The sequence below is a fragment of the Mustela nivalis genome, assembly GCF_964662115.1.
Source record: "Mustela nivalis genome assembly, chromosome: 16".
NCBI lineage: Eukaryota > Metazoa > Chordata > Mammalia > Carnivora > Mustelidae > Mustela > Mustela nivalis.
The window spans coordinates 68,668,608-68,691,155 of NC_139035.1; the positions used below are offsets into that span (position 1 = coordinate 68,668,608).

General features: G+C 56.8%; 1 protein-coding gene across 3 annotated transcripts; it reads right to left on the reverse strand.

Annotated features, from left to right (window-relative positions):
- Positions 1 to 1,219: 1,219 nt before the first annotated feature.
- NPR1 (natriuretic peptide receptor 1) lies at positions 1,220 to 15,336 on the reverse strand (the record flags this gene model as incomplete). Of its 3 annotated transcripts, none has more annotated exons than XM_082703538.1 (22): positions 1,220 to 2,180; positions 2,394 to 2,485; positions 4,969 to 5,067; positions 5,248 to 5,422; positions 5,656 to 5,724; positions 5,850 to 5,973; positions 6,067 to 6,213; positions 6,813 to 6,981; positions 7,154 to 7,309; positions 7,594 to 7,750; positions 7,846 to 7,917; positions 8,204 to 8,308; positions 8,701 to 8,778; positions 8,873 to 8,947; positions 9,584 to 9,704; positions 10,451 to 10,535; positions 10,765 to 10,900; positions 11,499 to 11,590; positions 12,310 to 12,445; positions 12,901 to 13,014; positions 13,428 to 13,627; positions 14,166 to 15,336. In XM_082703538.1, the coding sequence occupies 22 exons, from the start codon at positions 14,872 to 14,874 to the stop codon at positions 2,118 to 2,120; spliced, it is 3,174 nt and encodes a 1,057-aa protein (XP_082559664.1). In that variant the 3' UTR covers positions 1,220 to 2,117. The 3 variants fall into 3 exon arrangements, with proteins under 3 accessions (XP_082559664.1, XP_082559663.1, XP_082559662.1); XM_082703537.1 differs by having other exon boundaries at positions 7,846 to 7,920; positions 14,166 to 14,874; XM_082703536.1 differs by having other exon boundaries at positions 4,969 to 5,422; positions 7,846 to 7,920; positions 14,166 to 14,874.
- Between the last annotated feature and the right edge of the window lie 7,212 nt (positions 15,337 to 22,548).

Below are 22,548 nucleotides of genomic sequence, written 5' to 3' on the forward strand. Positions count from 1 at the left end.
ACCGGCCTCCCGTGGGCGGGGGCGGGGGCGGCCCCCCCCGAAGACCCCTCCCCTCGGCGATGGCTTTCCCAGGTCTTCCCGGCCCGGGGGCCACCCCCAGAAGCAAGTCGCCCCGAGGGTGGGGGTTCTCGAGCCGCAGCAGCCCCGGGCGGCCCCCGCCCCTCGAGCGCCCGCGCTGGAGCCAGGCTGCCCCGGAAGGATCTGACCGGCCACTTCCTGCAATTGTCTCTCTGGACGCCGTCCGCGGGCGGCCAGCGCTCCCCGTCGCCCTCCCGGAGCCCGGCCTCTCGGCCGTCCCCGCCCCCCCCGCCCCCCCCAGCTCGGCCCGCCGCGCCGCGCTCCTGCGCCGCCCTCTCCGCAGCCGGCCGCGGGGGACCCGGGGTGGAGGCGGGGGGCCGGGCGTGCGCGAGCCCCGGGGCCACCCGCCTGCCCGGGGCGGAGGCGGACGCGGGCAGCTGCGCTCTGGCTCCCAGCAGGTCGAGTCCCAGGGGCCGCCCGGCGCGGGCTGGGAGCACTGCACAGCGCGGGAGGGGGCACGGCTTGGCCCTCCGCGCAGACCCCCGCGGCCCTGAAGGCAGCCCCCCCACCCCCCGTCCTGGTCCCTCGGGGCGCGCGCTCCAGGAAGAGGCGCAGGGAGGTCGGAGGAGGGGCCTGTCTGCACTTGATGGATGGCACTGGAGAAATGTCTGGCACTTTCTTTCCCCGTGGGGGAGGTGAGGCTGCGGCCACCTCTCCCCCGCACTCGTTCGCATTCCTGCCCGCCTGCTCGGGTGGGGCTGCAGCAGGGGGAGCTGGGAGTCATCTGGCAAACTCTCCCGCACGCGGGCTTACACCGGCCGGCGTGGGAGCGGAGGGGCAGGTGGAGGGTCCAAACCTCAGCCGGGGTGAGAGGGTCCATCCATCCGTCCTGGCTCCCAGGCCTCCCCAACGCTGGGGGTGTAGCAGTGCTCAAGCTGCTGTGGTCCGCGGACCCTGGGAGTCCTCGAGACCCTTTCAGTCGTCCGATGAGGTCAAGACCCCGCACAATCCTACGACGAATACTTTGTGACTTGACAGGTACACTGACCGTAGGAAGACAGTGGGGGAGACTGCTGTGTCTTAGCAGAAACCAAGGCAGACACCGAATGACTCATTGTATTCTTCATTACACACACTGGCAGCAGAAGAAAATAAAAATTAAAAAGCCAGTTTTTACTAAGCATGTCCTTGACAAAAAATATGAACATGTGATTGGTTTATTATAGTTATTTAAATGCGTTAATAAGGACTTGTTTTAATTTCTAATATGGTATACATGAATAGATTTAACCCACATAAACGAAAACTCTTTGAGGTTCTCAATAATTCTGAAGGGTGTAAACAGGTCCTTGGACCAGGAGTGTGAGGGCTGCTAGGGGGGAAGTCACAGGCTGTCAGGTAGCTGAAGGGGGACTGAGACCCTTTGCAGATACTGTATTCCCAGCTTAAGAAGTGGTCTTATTTGGAGTAAAGGGGGGAAACCACAGCTATGTTTTCTGGGAACCCACTCTCCTTCCAGAGACATTCACTAGAATACAGATGTGAATGGCCTCTGCTCGCAAGAGAGACAAGACATACAGGCCCACAGCCCCTCCAAGCTTCCCCTCTCCCCTGTGTACTGGATCCAGTTTTGGGGGTGGAGGGGGACACAGGCATGTTTGTAGCCCAAGTGGAGTAGGCCTAGACATGGATTCCCCTCATGGCCTTTTCCTGTTGCCTCTAAGGTGGCTCTTCTCCCTCCCCAAAGAAGTCACAGTGTACCAAGTTTGACAGAGTGCAGGAGACAGGATTCAGGAGCCCACACCCTAGCCTGGCTTGAGTCAGGATGGAGAGTGGGTACACTTGTCTGTGTGTGTGCCACTGGGCATGACTGTGTGCTTTGGTCCAGTTCCATGAACTCCCAAGTTCTCCCCAACACCAGTCCTCCTGCATAGGTTGTATCTGGTGTCTCCACTGGGTTAGCATAACTGAGTTGTTCAAACTACTTCTCCGATCCTTTGGCAATGGCAGGGCTGCTGTGGGTGAGGCTGAGGTCTGGCACCTCTCTGTTACCTCTGGCACCAGGAAGGGGGGCGTGGAAAGCCAGGAGGGGAGGCAGGTCAGCCTCGAGTGCTACTCCCCCGCTCCCCGAGGAGCCAGTAGGTCCGAACTTTGCCTTTGCCCTGGAGGGAAAAAGAAGAGGCAGTTGGGATGGGGAGTAACTCACCTTACCCACTTACCAAAATGAGAGGAGAGTCTTAGGGATGGGAGTGGGTTGGCTGCTTAAGAAGGGGCCTGGGCGGGGATACCCCCTCCCTCCCCCCCCCCCCCCCCCCCCCCCCCGCACCGCCCCGGGACTCCAGGGGATGGCGAGGGCAAGGGGCTTTCTTCTCTACCTTCATTTCTACATCTCCTCGGAGCTCCAGCTCAAAACCACCAAACTCTTCTAGCACAGCCTTGGTCTCAGAAGACAAGTGGATCTTCAGGGCTGGGAAGAATAAGGGAGAAGGAGGGAAGGTGGGGTATGGAGAAATAGGAGCAGGGAAATTGGGAACTGCAGGGCCAGAAGGATGCTCTCCTTCCTTCCTTTTGGTCTAGAAAGCCTCTGAATTCAGAGTCCCACTCCTCCATTTGGAGTCTGACCATACTGGCCTCTCCCTTAGAATTCTAGACTCTATTGTCCGACACAGTAGCCACTAGTCACCTGTGGCCATTTATATTTAAATCATTTAAAACCAGGGGTGCCTGGGTGGCTTAGTCAGCTAAGTGTCTGAGTCTTGATTTCAGTTCAAGCCATGATATCTGTATTGTGCGCTGCACGGGGCTCCACACTGGGTGGGCATGGAGCTTAATATAAAAAAAAACAAAACTGGGTCGCTGGAGTGGCTCAGTCAGTTAAGCGGCTGCCTTTGTCTCAGGTCGTAATGTCAGGGACTTGGGATGGTGTCCCCACATCAGGTTCCCTGCTCAGTAGGGAGGTTGCTTCTCCCTCTCCCTCTGCCTCTCCTCTGGCTGGTCCTCTCCCCGCCCCTTGGACTCCCTCTCCCTCTCTCTCTCAAATAAATAAAATCTTTAAAAAAATAATTAAGGGGTGCCTGGGTGGCTCAGTGGGTTAAAGCCTCTGCCTTCAGCTCGGGTCATGATCCCGGGGTCCTGAGATCGAGCCCCACATCGGGCTCTCTGCTCAGCGGGGAGCCTGTTTCTCTGCCTACTTGTGATCTCTGTCAAATAAATAAATCTTTTTAAAAATTTTAAAAAATATGGGGCGCCTGGGTGGCTCAGTGGGTTGAGCCGCTGCCTTCGGCTCAAGTCATGATCTTAGGGTCCTGGGATCGAGCCCGCATCGGGCTCTCTGCTCGGCGGGGAGCCTGCTTCCCTCTCTCTCTCTCTGCCTGCCTCTCCATCTACTTGTGATTTCTCTCGGTCAAATAAATAAATAAAAAATAAAATCTTTAAAAAAATTTTTTTAAAAATAATTAAGGGGCGCCTGGGGTGGCTCAGTGGGTTGAGCCTCTGCCTTCGGCTCAAGTCATGATCTTAGGGTCCTGGGATCGAGCCCCGCATCGGGCTCTCTGCTCCATAGGGAGCCTGCTTCCCCCTCTCTCTCTGCCTGACTCTCTGCCTACTTGTGATCTCTCTGTCAAATAAATAACATCTTTTTAAAAATAAATAATTAATTAATTAAAACTAAAAATTAAAAAATTCAGTGCCTCAGTTGCACTGACCACTTTTTTTTGTTTTTTGTTTTTTTTTTTTTTAAGATTTAGTGATTTATTAGAGAGAGAGATAGAGAGAGAATGTGCGCATGAGCACAGGGAGGGGCAGAGACATTCTCCTGCAGACGTCCTGCGGAGCAGGGAGCCTGACTCAGGTCTCCATCCCACAACCCTGAGATCAGGACCTGAGCTGAAATCTAGAGTCAGACCTTGTTAACACCTTGTTAGGAACATTAAATTTAATGCTCACGAAGTCTTCAAACAGAATCTGGCGCACAGGAAGCACTCTGGTAAGTGGTTGCCATAACTCTTACTGAACTCAATACTCATTTTAGGGCTGAGGGAACGGAGGCCTAAGGGAGGAGATACACCCCACCTGCAAGGTCAGATCTAGGCCCCTACTCCTGACCTGGTATCCCCCACACTTCTTTGAACTTGCCCCGCTGCTCCTGGTCTTGTTGAATCCTTGAACCATTTCTGAGAACAGGATCCTTGAAGACTGACCTCAGGGAGGGGCTTTCTCCTCCTGACTGCTCCAGGCAGTGCCCAGGGAGAGTCTGCTGAGCCAGAGCCCTTGGGGCTCCCAAGTAGCCCTTCTCCTGCCTTGAGGTTTGGATGGGGTCTGCATGAGGCGCCTCTGGTGGGTCTGGGTCATCGTAGCACCCCGAGGCCCAGCACTTGGCAGTCACTCAGTACAGGTCTACGGAGTTGATTCGAGTTGAGTATAGCAGGAGGTAGGAGACAGCCGGAAGCAGGACTGGGGAAGAGGGAGGGTTTGCCCGCACTAGGTGCCTACTGAGAGGAGGTGCTGGCTCTTTCACAGCCCTGAGACAGGTGTCACTTTGCAGATAAACAGCTGAAGCTCAGAAAAGTCCAGTGACAGTTATACCTGGTCGTGTCATTTGGGTTTCACACCTAACTCTTCTAAGGTACGTCTCTTATTCTCATCTTACAGAGAAGGAAACCGGAGGCTGGAGGCACAGCTGTGTGGGTTGTGGAGTGGAGATTCCCGCCTCAGCAGCGGCTGCCTGAAGCCCTCCAGCACATTCGAGAGGGCTCAGAGGCACCGAAGGACAGGCTCCCCTTGGGGAACTGCTGAACACAGCCCAGAAAAACTTGGAAGCACTTGGCAGGAGGGGGCTGGCGCTCTGACAGCACTGGAGGTGATGGGCCCACACGAAGCCCAGGCCGGGTGCCAGCGCCCTGGGTGGGGTGCCCACCCGCCCTTTCCAGCTGCCTGCGGCAGCTGCCTCACCTTCCCCGTTAGACTCCATTCTGGAGGCGGTGTTGACCGTGTCTCCGAAGAGGCAGTACCGGGGCATCTTCAGCCCGACCACACCGGCGCACACAGGCCCTGCGGGGAGCGCAGGGTGGCAGCCGGGTCTGAACGCAGGGTGGTTGCTGGGCAGGGGAGAGGCGGGCCCGAGGCCCCTGGGAACCAGGTGTGTGTGTGTGTGTGTGTGTGTGTGTGTGATGGGGGCGGTGCGGGGGGGCCGGCCTGGGGACAGTCCCGCCCTCGAGGAGTCCCCCTCACCCGTGTGGATGCCGATTCGCAAGCGCAGCTCCTCCTGAGGCCGATGGCGGATGCGGAAGGAGCGCACGGCGTCGAGCAGCGCCAGCGCCATGCGGGCCACCTCCCGGGCGTGCAGCAGCCCGTTGCGCACGGGGAGCCCGGAGACCACCATGTACGCGTCGCCAATGGTCTCTACCTGCGGGGCCGCCCAGGATGCACGCCCTGAGCGCCGGGCTGGGCCGGGCCCGGTGCCGCCCGCACACTGTGAGCCCCGTCTGTGTTTCCGCGTCCCCGTCCCCTGCGTCCTTGCTCTGCCTGGTCCTGGGGCTCTGGGTGACAGTGTCTGCCCGGGTTTCATGGGCCCCTCTCTGGACGTTCTCTGGCGTCCTGCCCTTCCCCATGCTCTGACCCGGCCCATTACCACCTCACCTTGTACACATCAAAGTTATCTATGACGGCATCGAAGCAAGTGTACAGGTCATTGAGTAGGGTGACCACCTGGAAGGGATAGGGAGGAAGGACCCCCAGCTGGGATCGAGTGGGAACAGTAGAACCAGCAGGCAGGTCCGACGGGGCGCAGCTGCAAGGCCAAGCACACGGGCCTGGTTTCCGCCCGGCCTCACCTGCATGGGCGTGCTCTCCGCGGACAGGGCCGTGAAGCCCACGATGTCACTGAAGTAGATAGTAACACTGTCGAAGGCTTCTGCCTGGACCGTCTCCCCACGCTTCAGCTGCTCAGCCACGGAGCTGCAGGGTCAGGGATGGGGAGGGGATCAGAGCATGAGGGGGGGATCAGAGCGCGAGGGGGGGCGGGGGGCGGGGCACGGGCGAGGCCCTCACTGCGGCAGAATCTGGTAGAGCAGAGCCTCGGCTCTGCGCTTCTCCTCCAGGTAGGCCTGGGTCCGCTCCTCCACGAGCCCCTCCAGGTTGTTGGCATACTGCTCCATGCGGGACAGCAGGTTGTCCAGGATGTTGCTGCTGTTCTCTCTGATGCCGGGGTCGGGGGACGGGGACGCAGTGAGAGGAGCACCCCATGGAGCACCCCCCAGCCCTGCCGCACCCACCCTGGCACTCACCCTTCTCAGGATTCATGTCAGCCCACCCCCCAAATGCGGTGGGGTCCCGGGAGAGGGTTGGGGTTGGGGAACCTGGCGGGATGGGTGTGCTGGGGGAGAGGGCGGGAGGAAGGTTCCCATCTCTGAGACCCCCGAGTCTGGCCTGGAGAGACCTTGGCTCCTTTGTTCATCTTGGGTGAAGACAAGCAGGTTAGGAGGCAGAGGAGGTGGAGAGGGTCGGCTGGAGGGAGGATGGAAGGTGGCCCACAGGCCCGCAGAGGGGCGTGGGGAGGGGCTGCTGGGGCACACTGCCGCAGGGAGGGCCAAGGGCTCGGGTGGGGGCCCCTGTGGAGGGGTGGGAGGCCAGAAACCTGTTGGCTCTGCTCTGCTGCAGAGGAGGGGCTGGTGGGGGGCAATGTTGGTGGAGGGAGGGGCACGAGAGGTTGGGGATGATGGGACAGCTGATGGGAGCAGCTGGGCAGGGCAGCTCTGGGGGGGGGGCTGGGGGGGGCAGGGGAAGGCGCCAACCACCTGTTGAACTTGCGCAGCATCAGGCGAACCTGCTGGAAGGTCGGCCGCTCCTGTGGCTCCTCCGCCCAGCACCGCTGCATCAGCTGGCCCAGCTCCTCCAGGCCGCTCTGCAAGGCCAGGGAGGGCCGGAAGGGGGGTTGCTCCCCCCGGGTCACGCGCTCCACGATCTCTGCGCAGTGGGGAAAAGTGGGGCTGAGGTGAGGGTCCTGCCAAGGGCCAGGGAGAGCCCGTGTGGAGGGCAGGGCGGGAGCAGGCCCGGGCAGGGAGGGCATGACTCGGAGTCCCTGGCACAAAGGCTGGTGCAATTGGGGCAGGGCTAGGGGACAGCAGGGGTCTCTCACCTTTGGGGCTGAGGTCCAAACCTTCCACGTGGAAGACACCGCTTCTTAGGGCAATCTCCTGAAGGATGATCCCGAAGCTGTACACGTCCCCTGCCTGGGAGCCACGGGCAGGGGGTGAGGCCATTCGCAGGAGCTCAGGGGCTGTCCACAACTTTTCTGCAGGTCAGAGGTCAGGAGTCATGGGGCGAAGGGCCTTAAAACTAAGGGATGGGGGAAGCAAGGTCCTAGAAGATGCGGCCGGAGTGACCTGGAGTCATCACACCAAGTGGCACAGGGAAGCCTCGGGACCACTGTCAGGCTCCCCTTTGCACTGGAGGATGAACTGAACCCGGAATCAGGAAAGGCCTGCTGAGTCCTAGAGAAGCCAGACATCAGGCCTCCTGCTGGGCTGGGCTTGGAAAGTTGGGGGGGGGGGTCTTAGGGTTAGGGTTAGGGCTCACTGGCATAGAGGGTGTGGCCTTGCTCTGGTTCTGGGTCCCTGAAGCTTTCCAGCCCAAAATCAGTGATCTTGAGCACGAAGCGCCCGTCTACCACGCAGTTGGATGACTTGAGGTTGCCGTGGGAGCAAATGGCCCCACTGTGTAGGAACAGCATACCCTGGGGAATTTGGGGAGGCAGAGGCCTTGGTATCAGTGGGACCTACAATTGAGGCTGAGGAAAAGCATGCTTGGCCCCTCCCCCACACGTCCCACCTTGACGATGTCCCTGGTGAGAGAATACCGGAACATCCAGTCTAAGGTGATGCTCTCGTTTTCCAGAATGTCCTGCTGGGCAGTGAGAGTCAGGCATGTACCCTGGGGACTCCAGGGCCGGTTCGGAGGCCAACTGACACAAACCCGCACAGCAGGACAAAAGCCTTGGATTTACTCCAGTGCGTCTGCACCCCCCACAACCCTACCCCCAGCATTTTACAGATTAGACAAATAAAGGTCAGAAAGCCAGAGAAGCTTGCCTGGGGTCATGGCCAGTGGGGGACAGAAGCAGGGCTAAACCCAGATCTGCTTGTCCCCTCACCTGCAAACTTGTCCCCTCACCTCCTTGTCCCCTCACCTGCAAACTCCCACGGGGACAGTACTCTGTGAGGATGCAGATGTTGGGGGGGTCAGTGCAGGCGCCCACAAACCTGGTCAGGTGTTCATTCTGTACATCCCGCATCTGGATGTGACAGCCAGTATCAGGAACCCGGCAGAGACCTCGCTCCTCACAAGGTGCCCCCCGCCCCTTCAGGGACCCTCTCAGTCTTCTTAAGGCCCTATTCACTCTGCAGACAAAGTCTAGGAGCCTGGTGATTCCCACCCGTGCTCTGAAGAACACTCCCGCCTCCCCCAGAATGTGCTCCCTGCTCACTCTGCCTCCTAACCCTCCACCCCCCAGGGGCATCCAGTACAGCTCCTCAGGGACCCCCTCCATGGTTCCTCCACTAGTCTCTTCCCTCATTTAGGACCCTCTCCCCCGCGCACCATACGTAAGGGTCCATTCCTTTCCTGGCATACCCTGTCGCCCTCCCATGACCCTCCCGTGGCTGCCGCCTCACTCCCCCACATTACATGCTTCAGTTCAAACAGGACTTTTCGCGTCAGCTCAATGCGCTTACGATTCACACGTTTCACAGCCACGAGGTTGCCCTGGGCAAGGAATGGAGGATGTCACCAAGATGGCCCTGTGGTGGGGACCGCCCTGTGCCCTGCCCCAAGGATGGCAGTCTTTCCCCTGGCCCACCTTGTAATACGCTGTCCTGGCAAACACTTGGAACTGGCCCTCTGTGGTCAGCAAGGAGCCGTAATTGGAACCTCTCTGGAGGGATGGAGAGCAGGAGGGGTGGTCCTGCTGCGAGCCTCACCGCAGGTGCCGTTCTCCGACCCGGTGGCCAGAGCTCTGCCCCGCCTTAGCCTGGTGTCAGCCTGCTTCTCTCTCCACATCATAAAATCCTTCTCTGGTTCTTCCTTTTTTTTTTTTTTTTTAAAGATTTTATTTATTTATCTAGTTATTTATTTATATTTTTTAAAGGTTTTCTTTCTTTATTTGACAGAGAGAGAGAGAGTGCGCAAGTAGGGACAGAAGGAGAGGGAGAAGCAGGCTTTCCACCAATCGGAGCCCATGTGGGGCTCAAGCCCAGGATCCTGGGATCATGACCTGAACTGAAGGCAGATGCTTAAAGACTCAGCCACCCAGGCGCCCCTTTTTATTTCTTTTTAATATGTATTTTCCCAAACACTATTTCTGAATCTTGAAAGCCTCCTGTGAAGGAGGCTCTGTGGGCATAATTGTGATCTGAGGTCCTCTCACAGGGGCAGGGAGACTCACCCCAGGACACACAGCACGTGAAGGCTGAGCTGAGACTAGAACCTTGCTGTGGGCCCCAGCCCCCAGGCCCTGTCACTGAGCCCCACACCCCACCCTCCCACACCTTCCCCTCACCCCTGCTCTTACCCCACTCAGGGTCAGCCGACTACCCGCACTCCGGAGATTCCTGTCCAGACCGCCGGGCTGCACGTCCTCCCAGCGCACCCGCCACAGCTCGGAGGCCAGTTCCTTCTCCAGCTGCATCTTCCTGGGGCAGCAGACCTCTCTCTGAACCCATGTCCGATCCCCTGGCCCTGGGCTGGGCAGCTGAGCGGCCCCTCCTCTGAGCCCTGGGACCACGGCAGGTGCCGACAGGGGTGGGGGACAGGGGAGCCCCTTCCTCTATCAGCTGAGAGTCAGGGGGTGTGGGGAAAGTCCTGCCTGCCCCACAGGGACCTTGGGCAGTCACTTCATGTCTCTGAGCCTCATGTCCTTATGTCCAAGTGTCCTGATTTGGGGACTGGTGACCTCGACATTTATTTCAAAGCATTGTTATAAGAATGAAAAGAAAACAGCGTGTGGCCCATCGGCTCAGCCAGCACTGATCTTCCCTCCCTGCGTTAATGTCTGCATTCCCGTTTGGCTCCCACTGGAAGGGGGGAGTGGGGCTCCCTCACTTCCTGCCCCTGCTCCGGGTTCAGCACCCCTGCTCAACAGACTGGGCCCACTGCCTCAGGGCCACCATTCCCCATCAGGTCTGCACATCTGACGGAAGGAGACACCAGCCCCCAGGCCAGAACCCACAGGCCTGTGATGCCCAACCGCTCTGCTCTTCCCCGGTGTCCCCGTCCCTTCCAGGCCCTTCTCTCCTCCCTGTGTCCTCCGGCTTTCTAGCCTCCTCCTTCCTCATCTCCTGTGACCTTCCCTCACTGTCCTGCTCCTCTGCCCCCTTCCCTCCAGGTCCCTGCTGCTTTCTCCACTAGTCTTACTCCCCACCCTCATCCCAAGACTCACCTGTATATGAAGAAGGAGACAGTCAGAATGCTGAGCAGGGAGAGGCTGCCCAGCAAAGCCAGCACTTCCAGGGTGGAAAAGTGATCTGCACAAGCGTCCAGGTTCCAGCAAGAGAGATTTGGGTTAGAGAGCAGGAGGGAGAAACTTCGAATAGTTAATTACTGAACCAGGAAGATGGATGCAAGGAGGCAAAAGGCAGGAGGAGTGTCTTCGAAAACCCTCAGTGTGGGACAGGGGCACCTGTCTGACTCCTGAAGCAGGGGAAGAGACAGTCTGTCTCCAGAACCAAGGCCTGGAAGGCATGAGGCAATCACCTTGGTTGCAAGCTGGGTCCTCATTGTCAAAGCCGCATTCGGGGGTGTCGGGAGGAGGGTGCCCCAGGGCCCAGTTCAGTTTGCGCCCTGGCACAGCCACCAGCTCCTGGGAAGTCCCATTGTAGTTCAGAACAACCTGCGGGAGGGCAGCAGTGGAGGCGGGCGAGGCCTGGGGTGCCGCCTCCTGTCCCGGGGAGCAGGGCTGCCTCCCACTCACCCCAAGTGGGTTTTCTAAAGAAAACTCCATGCAGAACCCCACCTTGACATTCAGGGCGTTTATAACCTTGGGCTGAAGCACATAGGCAACAGGAAAAGGCAATGTTCTCAGTCCACACTCCCAGGCCTAACACAAGTATCCCTTCTCCAGGAAGTTTTCCTGGATGCTCTGCTCCTCAGGGCTTGTGGCGCCAATTCCTTCCTGTCCCCACTGAATGTAGAGAGCTATATAAGCCCCAGATCAGCCTGTCTCTGGGGGAGAGGGTCCTGCCTGTCTGAGGAGACATGGACTTCCTGAGGGTAGGGCCGTGCACCCTCCTCACACATGGGGTTCCCCAAGGGCAATGCCTATGGGTCCCTGTCATTCTGGCTGCTCCCCTGGACTGGAGCTGGGTCTCTCATCCAGGGCTCTCCAAAAGTGATGACTGAGCAGAAATGCCCTGGCACAGCTGTGGGGGAAGGCCAGAGGACAAGAGGTCAGTGCCAGCTGGCACCGTCTTCTGGGGGCACAACCTTACCCTGAAAGTGCCTGTCTCAGGATGCATATCCCAGAGGGAGAAGTCGGTCTCCCGATCTCCATTGCTGTCCATGTGCAGGTATCCTGCCACACCTGGGGCATGGGGGGAGAGGGCTGTTTGGAGAGATGCCAGCTCAGCACTCTCCCCTGGGTCTCTATCCCTTGGTCCTCTTTGCCTTGCCCTCCAAACACATGAAATAGTAACAAAGTGTTCACAACATGTGTAATGACAAAAGGGACATATGTATCAGCAGTAGGAATGATTGAAGTTGCGTACATAGGAGGACATTTTTTTAAAGATTTTATGTATTTCTGGAGAGAGAAAGCAAGACACAGGGCGCCTGGGTGGCTCAGTTGGTTAAGCCGCTGCCTCCGGCTCAGGTCATGATCTCAGGGTCCTGGGATCGAGTCACGCATCGGGCTCTCTGCTCAGCAGGGGGCCTGTTTCCCTTCCTCTCTCTGCCTACTTGTGATCTGTCTGTCAAATAAATAAATAAAATCTTTAAAAAAAAAAGAAAGCAAGACACAGCATGGGGGGGGCACGGAAGAGGGAGAGCAGACTCCCCACTGAGCAGCGAGCCCTGGCTGGATCCTCAGGCCTGATAACCCAGACTGAACCACCTAAGCACCCCACTTAGGAGGCCTTCTAGAGGGAGCTAGGGAAGTGGGGAAGGAGGCCCAAGGGAAGCTGTGGAGCTTCCTTATATAAGGACAGACATGGTGAGTAACACCCCCCCCACACCCCGGCATCTCATGGCCTCCTGCATGGGGTGCCCAAAGGTAGCCTATCTCTGTCACCTCCAGCCCCTGACCTCGGAAGCTCCGGTTCCACATCCGCTGGGTGACGGCCTCCCCATCCATGACAGTTCCCCCGTGTGCCAGCGTCTCTGTCACTGCCTGGACATAGAGCAGGAGCCCGTCGTGGAAGGCTGCTGCGATGGTGTTCACCTGCGGCGGTGAGCAGAGCTTGGCTGGGGAGGGATGTACAGGGGGTGCTGAGTGGGTGCTGAGTGGGGCATCGTGGAGGAGGAGGAGGAGGAGAAGGAGGAGGAGGAGATGGAGGGTCCTGGGAGCTCGGAGGAGGGCAGGAGAAAACACCTCCACAGGACAGAGATTTTTCTACTAAAAGATGCCTCTACCAATCCCTCTGCTTCCGAATCCTGCTCGGCAGGTAGGGCAGGACGTGTTATCCTCATTTTACTGCGAGGATCTGAGTTTCAGAGGCTGAACAACTTGTCAGTGTCCCTCTTGGTCATCCCGAAGAGTGGGAACTGGGGGAAGGGGAAGCATGGGAGGCCTGGGCATGCAGAGATGGCTAAGAGGACAGGCAGGCTCCTGGCAGAGGGCCAGGGTGGGGGTGCGGGCTGGATGTCCATGCTGGAAGGTCCCAGGATCCTTCCTACCAGGCCATCCTCCACTGTGAAGTTGAACTGCTCACGGGCCAAGTGTTTTAGCTGCTGCAGGAATTCCAAGTACTCGGGATTACCGGGCTCTTTGTACGTGATGATCTTGGCAGCCTGAGGAAGGGGTCAGTGGAGCGGGGGAGCTGGGAGCCCATCCAGTCCTCCCAGTACCCTGGGGCCCACCTCCCCCAGGGCGGCTCTGCTTCGCTCAAGGTCAAAGTGGGTGGGCTCCGTGTGGTGTGTGAGCAGGGGACCCCGGGGAATGACTTCTTGAGTTCTGCTAGTCTGTGCCATCGGAACACTCTCCCACCCCAGGCCCATTCCTCATCTTTTTAGCCTCCTGGCTCTGAAATCTCCCAGCCCTCCAGCCACCCCTCACCCCCCTCCTGCCCTTCCTCTCCTGCCTCCCTGAGCAATCAAGAGCCTCTTTTCTGGAATCCCTTCAGACCCTGGGGAACCCAATGGCCAGAAACTGGGTGCCACCAGCTCCGATTTCCACCGCCTGGGCTTACAGCCTAGACACTCACCTGAAAGGCCCGGTGGGCACGGGTATCCTGCCCATCCCCCCTCTCCCAGGGCCTGTGGGGAGCAAGGCCGTGTGCACCTTGCAGGCTTTGTCCAAAGAGGTCCAGGTGGAAGAACACGTAGTCCTCCCCACTTAGACCAGCTTCCATGGCCAAAAGCATCAGCGTTCTGAAGGCATCTGGGGAGCTGCATATGTAGATAACTGGGGAGGAAGGGGGTGGTCAGAAAGAGAGAGAAGCTGGATCCCGGCGGAGTGGGAAGGAGGAACTCGGGGAAGGAAGTTCACGGACTCCACGCTGGTCTAGGCCGAGGCTGAAGGAAGGTGGAGAGGGCTGGGAGGGGTCGGTGGGTGGGCGGGAGGGAAGGAGCCGAGACAGGGCGAGCCGGCAAAGCCGAGCCAAAGGTGAGGAAGGTGGGGTGAACCCGGGAGGGAGAGGAGGAGGCGGGCCCGCTGGAAGGGGGCTGGCAGGGGAGAGGCAGTGTGGAGGAGAACATGGAGGGGAAGGCTGCTGGGAGGCGACCGAAAATGGAGGAGGAAAGGAGGGCCGGGCGTGAAGCCGGGACCTACGAAGTGTCAGGCGGCCGCGAGCGCTTTCGGCTGGAGGGAGCGGTGGCACGCGGGCCGGGCGCGTGGGAGCGCAGGACCGCGGCGAGAGCGCGCGGAGGAAGAGAGAGGAACGGAGCCTCCGGCCGAGGCTGCGGGGCGGTGGGGGAAGACCCGCCCGCGCCGCCCCCCTCACCTCGGCCTTTGCGCCTCACGGTCCGCAGCAGCAGGGCGTAGTGGTCCAGGTCGCCCTCGGCGAACTCCAGGTGGTCCACGGTGATGTTGAGGCGGTCGCGCACGCGCATGTACAGCCCTTCCACCACGAAGAAGCAGGGCTGGTCGTCGCCCGGCCGGTAGGCGTAGAGCACCAGCGCCCGGCGCTCCCAGCCCAGCCGTCGGTGCAGCGCCGCCACCAAGTCGCCCAGCTTGGCGTGGCTGGGCCCGGCGCGCGTGGTCAGCGCGTACTCGTCCTTGGCCCCGAAGCCCAGCGCGGGGGCGCCGGCGGTCAGCAGCGGCACCCGCCAGTGCGCCGTGAAGCGCCCCACCGGGGCGGCCGCGTACACGCACCCGGGGCCCAGGAACACCGCGGGGCTGTGCTCCCACTTGAGGTCCACCGCGGCCAGGGGCGCGGCGGTGTCGGAGCAGACGCCCCTCGAGTCCTCGCTGCTGCCCAGCACGGTGCGCACCGTCCAGCCGGGCAGCAGGTCAGGCCGCGCTCGCACCCCGGCCAGGGCCAGCTCCACGGCCGGTCCCACGCGCGCCCACGACCACGGGTACGAGGTGTTGGCCAGCGGCAGCACCACGGCCACCGTCAGGTTGCCCGCGTGGCCGCCCGGGAGCAACGGCAGCAGCGGCAGCGGGAGCAGGAGAAGAAGGGCTCCGGCGGGGCGGCCGGGGCGCAGCATGGCTTCAGCCCGCGGCTCGGCGGGCGGGCGCTGCCCCTCTGGCCTCTTCGGGGCCCTGCGGCTCAGCGGCCCCTCGCGGGCATCGGGCTGGGCACGCCGCCCCCTCCCGCTGCGTGGCTCGGTGTCGGCGGTGCGAGGGGCGCGTGGCGGGCGCGGCGGGGCAGGTGGGCGCGGGCAGCCGAGCGCCGGGCCCCGGAGGACGAGCGCGGCGACCGCGCGCGGGCGCGTGTGTCAGGAGGAGCCGGCGTTGGGGGGAGAAGGATGCGAGAGGGCGCGAGGGAGGGGCGGGGAGTGGAGTGTTTGTGTGCGCGCGTGAGCGCCTGGCCCGGGAGGGTGCCAGCAGGGGCGTCCGGCCGTCCGGGAGGAACGGGGGAGGTCCCGAGCCGAGCTCCGAGCCCTCCCTCCCGCCGCTTCCCCTCCCAGACTCGGCGACCGGCGCTTTAACCCCTTCGTCCCCTCCCCGAAGTCGCGGACAGGCCAGCGCCCCCAGCCCGCGGGCTCTCCCCCGAGACCCTCCGCGCCTTCCTCTTCCGAGAGCGGCGCCCGCACGAGAGGCTTCGGCGCTGGGATCGCGAGCGGGACCAGAGACGCGCGTGGGGCCCGCGGGGGCCCTTTTGCGCCCCACCTCGTCCCTCCCCCTACCTGGTTCCGTTTGGGGAAGAGAGCTGTGCGGGCGCGGGGTCTTGGCAAGAAGAGGTGCGAGTGGACGGAAGTGTGTGTGTCTGGGGGTGGACGGGAGGGCGGCGGGTTTCTGGAAGGGCGTTAAAGTAGGTGAGCCCGGGGTCCCCGTGACCCAGTCCACCCAGGACCGCCCCTGCCCCCACCTTCCAGATTGAGCGGATTCTTGGAGAAAATGGGCCCAGTGGAAGGGCGGAGTTAACCCTTTAGTTCCCGAACGGTTATGGGAGGGGGAGGAGAACGTGCGGTGGCTGGAGTGGGGAGGAGGAAGGGTGGTGACCTCGGGGCCGCTCGCGGAAGGTGAGCGTAAGTTTGCTTCGGGTTGAGGGGGTTGTTCAAATGGGATTTGCGGTGACGGTGGGAGATGCCGTTGGCAAGGACCGGTGGAGGCGTCCACTGGGGAGAGGGGCTGGGGGGCGGGGGGGGGTCCGGCCGCCGCATCCCCGCGCTGTGGCATCCGTCTGCCCTCTCGTGGGCAGCGGGGGTCACTGACGCAGCTGCGCCGCCGCGCTCTCCGACCCTGCGCGGGGACCGAACCCAACCCCCGAGAACTCTGCCGCAAACCGACCTGCTGCGCCCGGGAAACGCTCAGGGCCTGAGGGTAACTGCACGCGTCGATGTGCCTTGGAGGAGGAGTCCCCTGCTCGGGACGAAGAGCCGCCGTGTAACCTGACTGAGGACCTCAAAGAACGAAGGATAAATTGCTCAGAGGCTTAGATGGGACTTCGCTTGCTTTGTGGGACAGGACAATCTCCAAAGAGAAAGAATTCAGCAAAAGCAGAATGATGAGCGAGGTATTCTGTGCAGAAAGAGCAGAATACTGAATTATATTCCCTATATCAGGAATTTTTGGAGAATTTTAGGACCATTTTTTCTTAGGGTCTAGAACAAATAGTAGTAGCCCTGGCAGCAACTACAGATGGCAGGAATGCTTGGTCTGGCCTGCGTTCTCTTTCTCTGTATTTGACGTCATCGCCTACACTCAGCCATCAGTAGGTGAGGGGCGCCAGCCTGGCTCGGTCAGCAGAGGGCGGGACTCTTCTTTTTCTTTTTCAAGATTTATTTATTTATTAGAGAGACTGAGAAAGAGAATGGGGCCGAAGGAGACAGAGAATCTCAAGCAGATTCCCCACTGAGCATTGAGCCCCTCACAGGGCTCAATCCCAGGACCACCAGATCATGACCTGAGCTGAAATCAAGAGTCCATGCTTGGGACACCTGTGTGGCTCAGTCGTTAAGCCTCTGCCTTCAGCTCAGGTCATGATCCCAGGGTGCTGGAATCAAGCCTGGCACTGGGCTCCCCACTCAGCGGGAAGCTTGCTTCTCCCTCTCCTACTCCCCATGCTTGTGCTCCCTCTCTCACTGTGTCTGTCTCTGTCAAAAAAAAAATAAATAAAATCTTAAAAAAAAGAGCCCATGCTCAACAAGTTGAGCCACCCAGGCACCCCGGGTGGGACTCTTGATCTCTGTGTTCTGAGTTCAAGCCCCAAATTGGGCATAGAGCTTGCTTGGTAAATAAATAAATAAAATCAGCTCATGGCACATGAGTATTTGGATTTCTGAGTTGTCTTGAAATATCCGAGAGCTGGCAATAGGTAAGTCCTGCACCCCTTCCTTGAGATGAGTCTGGTTCATCACAGTTCCTACCCATCATGTTCACTCATTTGCTTTACCTGCCTGGCTGCTGTTGAAATTTTCAATCCTGATCCATGATATCAGGTGTGTGCTTGTAGGAATAACTGAGGAGAGGGGCGCCTAGGGTGCCTCCGGCTCAGTTCATGACCCCAGGGTCCTGGAATCAAGCCCCATGTTGGCCTGCTTCTCCTTCTCCCTCTGCTTGTGACTCCCCCGCTGGTGCCCGCGCGCGCGCATGCTCTCTCTCTCTGACTGAGGAGAGGCAAGAGAGGGCAGCAGAGGGCAGGTCTTGCGAGCTTTAGTGTGATAGGCATGGTATCTCTGTCCTGTATGGGGGTGGTCCAGAGGCTAACAGAGGTACATAGGAGATGGGAAAACTTTTTTGGAGGGGAGCGGCCTTTTTTTTTTTTTTTTAATTTTTATTTATTTATTTATTTATTTAACAAAGAGAGACACAGAGAGAGAGGGAACACAAACAGCCGGGGTAGGAGGGAGTAGGAGCCGGAGAAGCAGGCTCCCCGCAGAGCAGGTAGCCGGATGTGGGGCTTCATCCTGTAGGGACCTATTTTTTTTTTTTTTTAAGATTTTATTTACTTATTCGACAGAGATCACAAGTAGGCAGAGGCAGGCAGAGAGAGAGGAAGGGAAGCAGGCTCCCCGCAGAGCAGGACCTTGGGATCATGACCTGAGCTGAAAGCAGAGGCCACCAGGTGCCCCTGTAAGGACCTATTTTATATTTCTATTTTAGCCAGAGGCTTCCACTGAGGTTAAACAATAACTTTGTTATTTAACCCTTAAACAGTCCCTGCTCCCCTTCCCCCAGGGGACTTAAAAACAAGTCCGGGAAACCAGCCTCAGGTAACATAGCTCAAATACAAGGGTGGTCAGGCCAGGTGGAGACATCTGATCAGTGGGGGCGCAGGCTGTCTCCTAGCTACCAAGGTGATGGGCTAGTTTCCATGGCTACTGTGGGGTAAATTGTAATTCAATTAGCCACCTGTTTGTGGTCAGGCCCAACCACTTGGCCTTTGCTCTATAAAAGTTAGTCTGGAAAGCAGGGAGGGGTCATCCTCTGTAAGGGGAGGCCTCCACCGGTTTGACGGTGGGTCTGATTTTTTTTTTTTTTTTTTTTGGACAGAGAGAGAGGGAGAGTAACATCACAAGTAGGTAGAGAGGCAGGCACAGAGGGGGGCTCAATCCCAGGACCCTGAGATCATGACCTGAGCCAAAAGCAGAGGCTCAACCCACTGAGCCACCCAGGCACACCTGACGGTGGGTCTGATTCTTGATGCTTGGCGTGACATAAAGCTTTGCTTAACCTTCGCTTTGTATCAGTCTCGCTCCTTTAATCACGGACCCATTATTGGGGTACCCATTTTTGGGGGGACCTAACAATGCCCGGACCCCAGCTGAAGGCAGACACTTAGGCGTCCCTGGGAGGAGACTTTAAAAAAACAAACAAACAAACAAACAAACTAGTTTTATTGCGGTATAATTGATACAGCATAAACTGTACATATTTAACATATACAACTGATGAGTTTGGATATATGTGTACACTTGTGAAACCATTATAATATCAAGGTAATGAAAATATCCATCACCTCCAAATGTTTCCTTCTGTCCTCTCTCCCTCTCTCTCCTGCACGCGCGCACGTGTGCATGAGTGTGCTTGCGTGTGTGTGTGTGTGTGTGTGTGTGCGCGCGCACGTGTTAAGACCGCCACACTGAGCAGGAGCCCAATGCGGGGCTTGATCCCAGGACCCCAGGATCATGACCTGAGCCTAAGGAACCTACGAAGGCACCTCCTTCTTAATGACTCTAAGTGCCTATATTGACAATCAACTGGACTTTAAGAAGAGAAGACAATGTACAAATAACTAAGGTTAGGTAACATTGACCCATTTGCTCAAGAGCTAAAGAAGCAGGTTTTTTGGGGTGGGTGATAACAGTTCTGTTTATTGGGTGTGAGGTGCCTGTGGAGCCCCCCAGTGGAGGGGTTCTATGGGCCACTGGATTAGTGGAGCTCAGGAGAAAAGACTGCACTCAAACCTATCTAGCCATTGAGCCCCTCTTTCAACAATGGTGGCCTGAACAATTTATCCAGTCCCTGAGCTGAAGATGACTAAAAATGCTGGCTGAAATATTTTAAAAACTCAAAGCACTAATAAGACAGTGAGGAATTATTGGTGTTGAGAACATGAAAGACAGGAAAGCATGGAGGTGAGACCAGCAGTAGGACCACTTTCACCCTGGGGTCATTTGCGGATGAGAACTGGGGGCAAAAATGGGCAGTGTGGGGCAAGTGAGACTGAAATTATAGTCCAAATGTCCCCAAAGGTGAGAAAACTGGCAAACCATCTGCCGCTTTGGGGTTAGGATCCTGAAAGCTGTATTCCTGGGGGAAAGCTTGGAGTCAGGTACAGCACAAATAAATAGAAAATTCACACTCAAAATATTTAAAAAACAAAATTCAGAATCAATTATTAGGTCTAAGAATAAGTCAGACTCAACTGAAGAGCAAGTAATACATTGAAAGAAAAAACAAAGAAATTTACCCAAAATGAAGCACAGATTAAATGTGAATGAAAAACACAAGAGTGTTGGAGACAGAAGGGACACCATGAAAAAATCTGGCATAACTTTATCTGGAGCCCAGGAAGGAGGGGCTATAATGTATAATGTATATAAGGTAAAGAACATTTTTATCACCTCAGAAAGCTCAGTCTTTTTTTTTTTTTTAAAGATTTTATTTATTTGACAGAGAGAGATCACAAGTAGGCAGAGAGGCAGGCAGAGAGAGAGGAAGGGAAACAGGCCCCCTGCTGAGCAGAGAGCCCTATGCGGGACTCAATCCCAGGACCCTGAGACCATGACCTGAGCCGAAGGCAGCAGCTTAACCCACTGAGCCACCCAGGCGCCCCAGAAAGCTCACTCTTGACCCTCTACCCGGGCCCTAGAGGCAGTTATGATCCTGATATCTATGAGCACAGATTAGGTGTGTCAGCCTCACAGATTCAAGAAGATCAATAAACCTCAAGTAAGATTAAGATTGTCCATATTTCGACCCATCAAGGTGAAAGAGCAGGAAATTAAATCAGGCAAAATCTTAAAAATAGAAAAAAAAAAAAGAGAGAGGATTGATTACCTTCAAAGGAGCAACCATTAGGTTGGCAAAAAAAAATACTTTTCACAGCAAAAATGGAAGCCAAAGATAGTAAAATAATATAATAAATGTGCTAAAGGAAAATAACTTCCAATCTAGAGTTCCTTATCCAGGGAAAATGTCCTTCAAAAAACAAAGGTGAGGGGCGCATGGGCAGCTCAGTGGGTTAAACCGCTGCTTTCGGCTCAGGTCATGATCTCAGGGTCCTGGGATCAAGCCCCGCATCGGGCTCTCTGCTCAGCGGGGAGCCTGCTTCCTCCTCTCTCTCTCTCTGCCTGCCTCTCTGCCTACTTGTGATCTCTCTCTGTCAAATAAATAAAAAATCTTTAAAAAAAACAAAAAACAAAGGTGAAAGGGGCACCTGACTGGCTCATTTGGTAGAGGACTGATTCTTGATTTCAGGCTCCTGAGTTTGAGCTCCATGTCGGGCACAGAGCTTGCTTCCAAAAAGAAAGAAAACATATACAGAATTGAAATAATGCACACGTCTACATCTACCAAGAGAAACAGATGCATCTAGCCCCACAAATCTTGTACAAAAATGTTCTAGCGGCTCTATTCATAATGGCTCCAAGGTGGAAACAACACAAATCTGTTCCCGTGTGTCTCCCAGCTGGAGAATGGTTTGGAGGGAGGGCAATGGGACGCTGCTCATAAATAAAACCCAACAAATTGCTGATAAATGCAAAAATGTGAAAGAATCTTGAAACGTGTCAAGCAAGAGAAACTAGACAAAAAAGAGTACATAGACTGTGAGTCCATTTATGTGAAGTTCAAGAACAGACACACCTAATTTGTGCTCATCGAAATCAGGATCATAATTGCCTCTAGGGCCCAGGTAGAGGGTCAAGAGTGAGCTTTCTGAGGTGATAAAAATGTTCTTTACCTTAATTTGGGTGATGGTTACATGGACAGAATACATTACTCAAAATGGAGATGAAAGCTTAAGAACTGTGTATTTTGGTGTAATAAATTATACATCAGTAAAGTCCTTAAAAGAATTACACAACAACAATAGCATATCATTCTGGGGGGGAGTGACGGTGGTAAACAAATTATCCCTGCATTTTTCACCAGGAGGGCAAACGAATTGCACACAATTAGGCCTTGCTAAATCAAGGATGCATGTTGTGATTTTTTAAAAACGATATTATTTACTTATTTGACACAGAGATCACAAATGGGCAGAGAGATGGGCAGAGAGAAAGGAGCAGATCCCGCACTCTGGGACCATGACCTGAGCCGAAGGCAGAGGTTGTAACCCACTGAGCAGCCCCGCATGTTGTAATTTTTATTTTATTTTAATCAATTGACTAAAGAATGGGGTCAGGACCCGTGGGCAAAAAGAGCTGCTGCTGCATGTTGTAATTTTTAGAGTAGCCTCTAAAAGAGTAGAAAAAGTGGGTAACCCCCCAATTAACAGAGGCAGGTACACATAATCAGCACCAAAGAAGGCGAGAAGTCCGAGAAGAAGGACTCAGGAGGAACAAAAGCAGGGTCCCTGGGTGCCACACCAACGCAGGGGACAGCGCCTGCGCACGCGCTCTGGGAGCCCCTCCGGGGCGGGGGCGCGTCCGCGGCGGGGCGGGGGTGCGGTGACTTGGCGCGGGCGCTCGCGGGGTCTTGTCCCTGCCTGTGCTCGTTTTTTCTGAGGTCTCTGTGGAAGGCTGCCTCCGTTTCCCTTCTAGCCGGTCATCGTCAGTGCTTTTCCCTCCGATCCACTCAGTAGAATGTGCTCTCCTGCCTCAGGTTGCTGGACTTTGGCGAGCTTCACCCAGGCCTGTAGTGTTGCCTGAAGTCCCTTCCTATTCCCTTCACTCGCTGATGCCAAGCACTGTCCTAAAGCCCGCATTTGCAGGGAGGAAAAAGAGGGCTGTTGCACTTAAGAGAGAAAAAAAGACAACCCTGTAGCAGAGGATGGTTTCGATCCATCGACCTCTGGGTTATGGGCCCAGCACGCTTCCGCTGCGCCACTCTGCTACCCGCAAGCAGGTTTTCTCCGGGTTCCAGAAGAAAGCTCCCAAGCGCCTTCTATAACCCGCGCCGCCTAGTGTGTGGTTTAAAAAAAAAAAAAAAATTGTCACTACCTCTAAGTCCGTTTTCATTGGCTAATTTCTGACACAGCAGGCGTTTCTTATTGGCTCGCAGGCTGGTCGAACAAAGTAAACCAATGGGCATTAGAGGCCTGTAGGGCC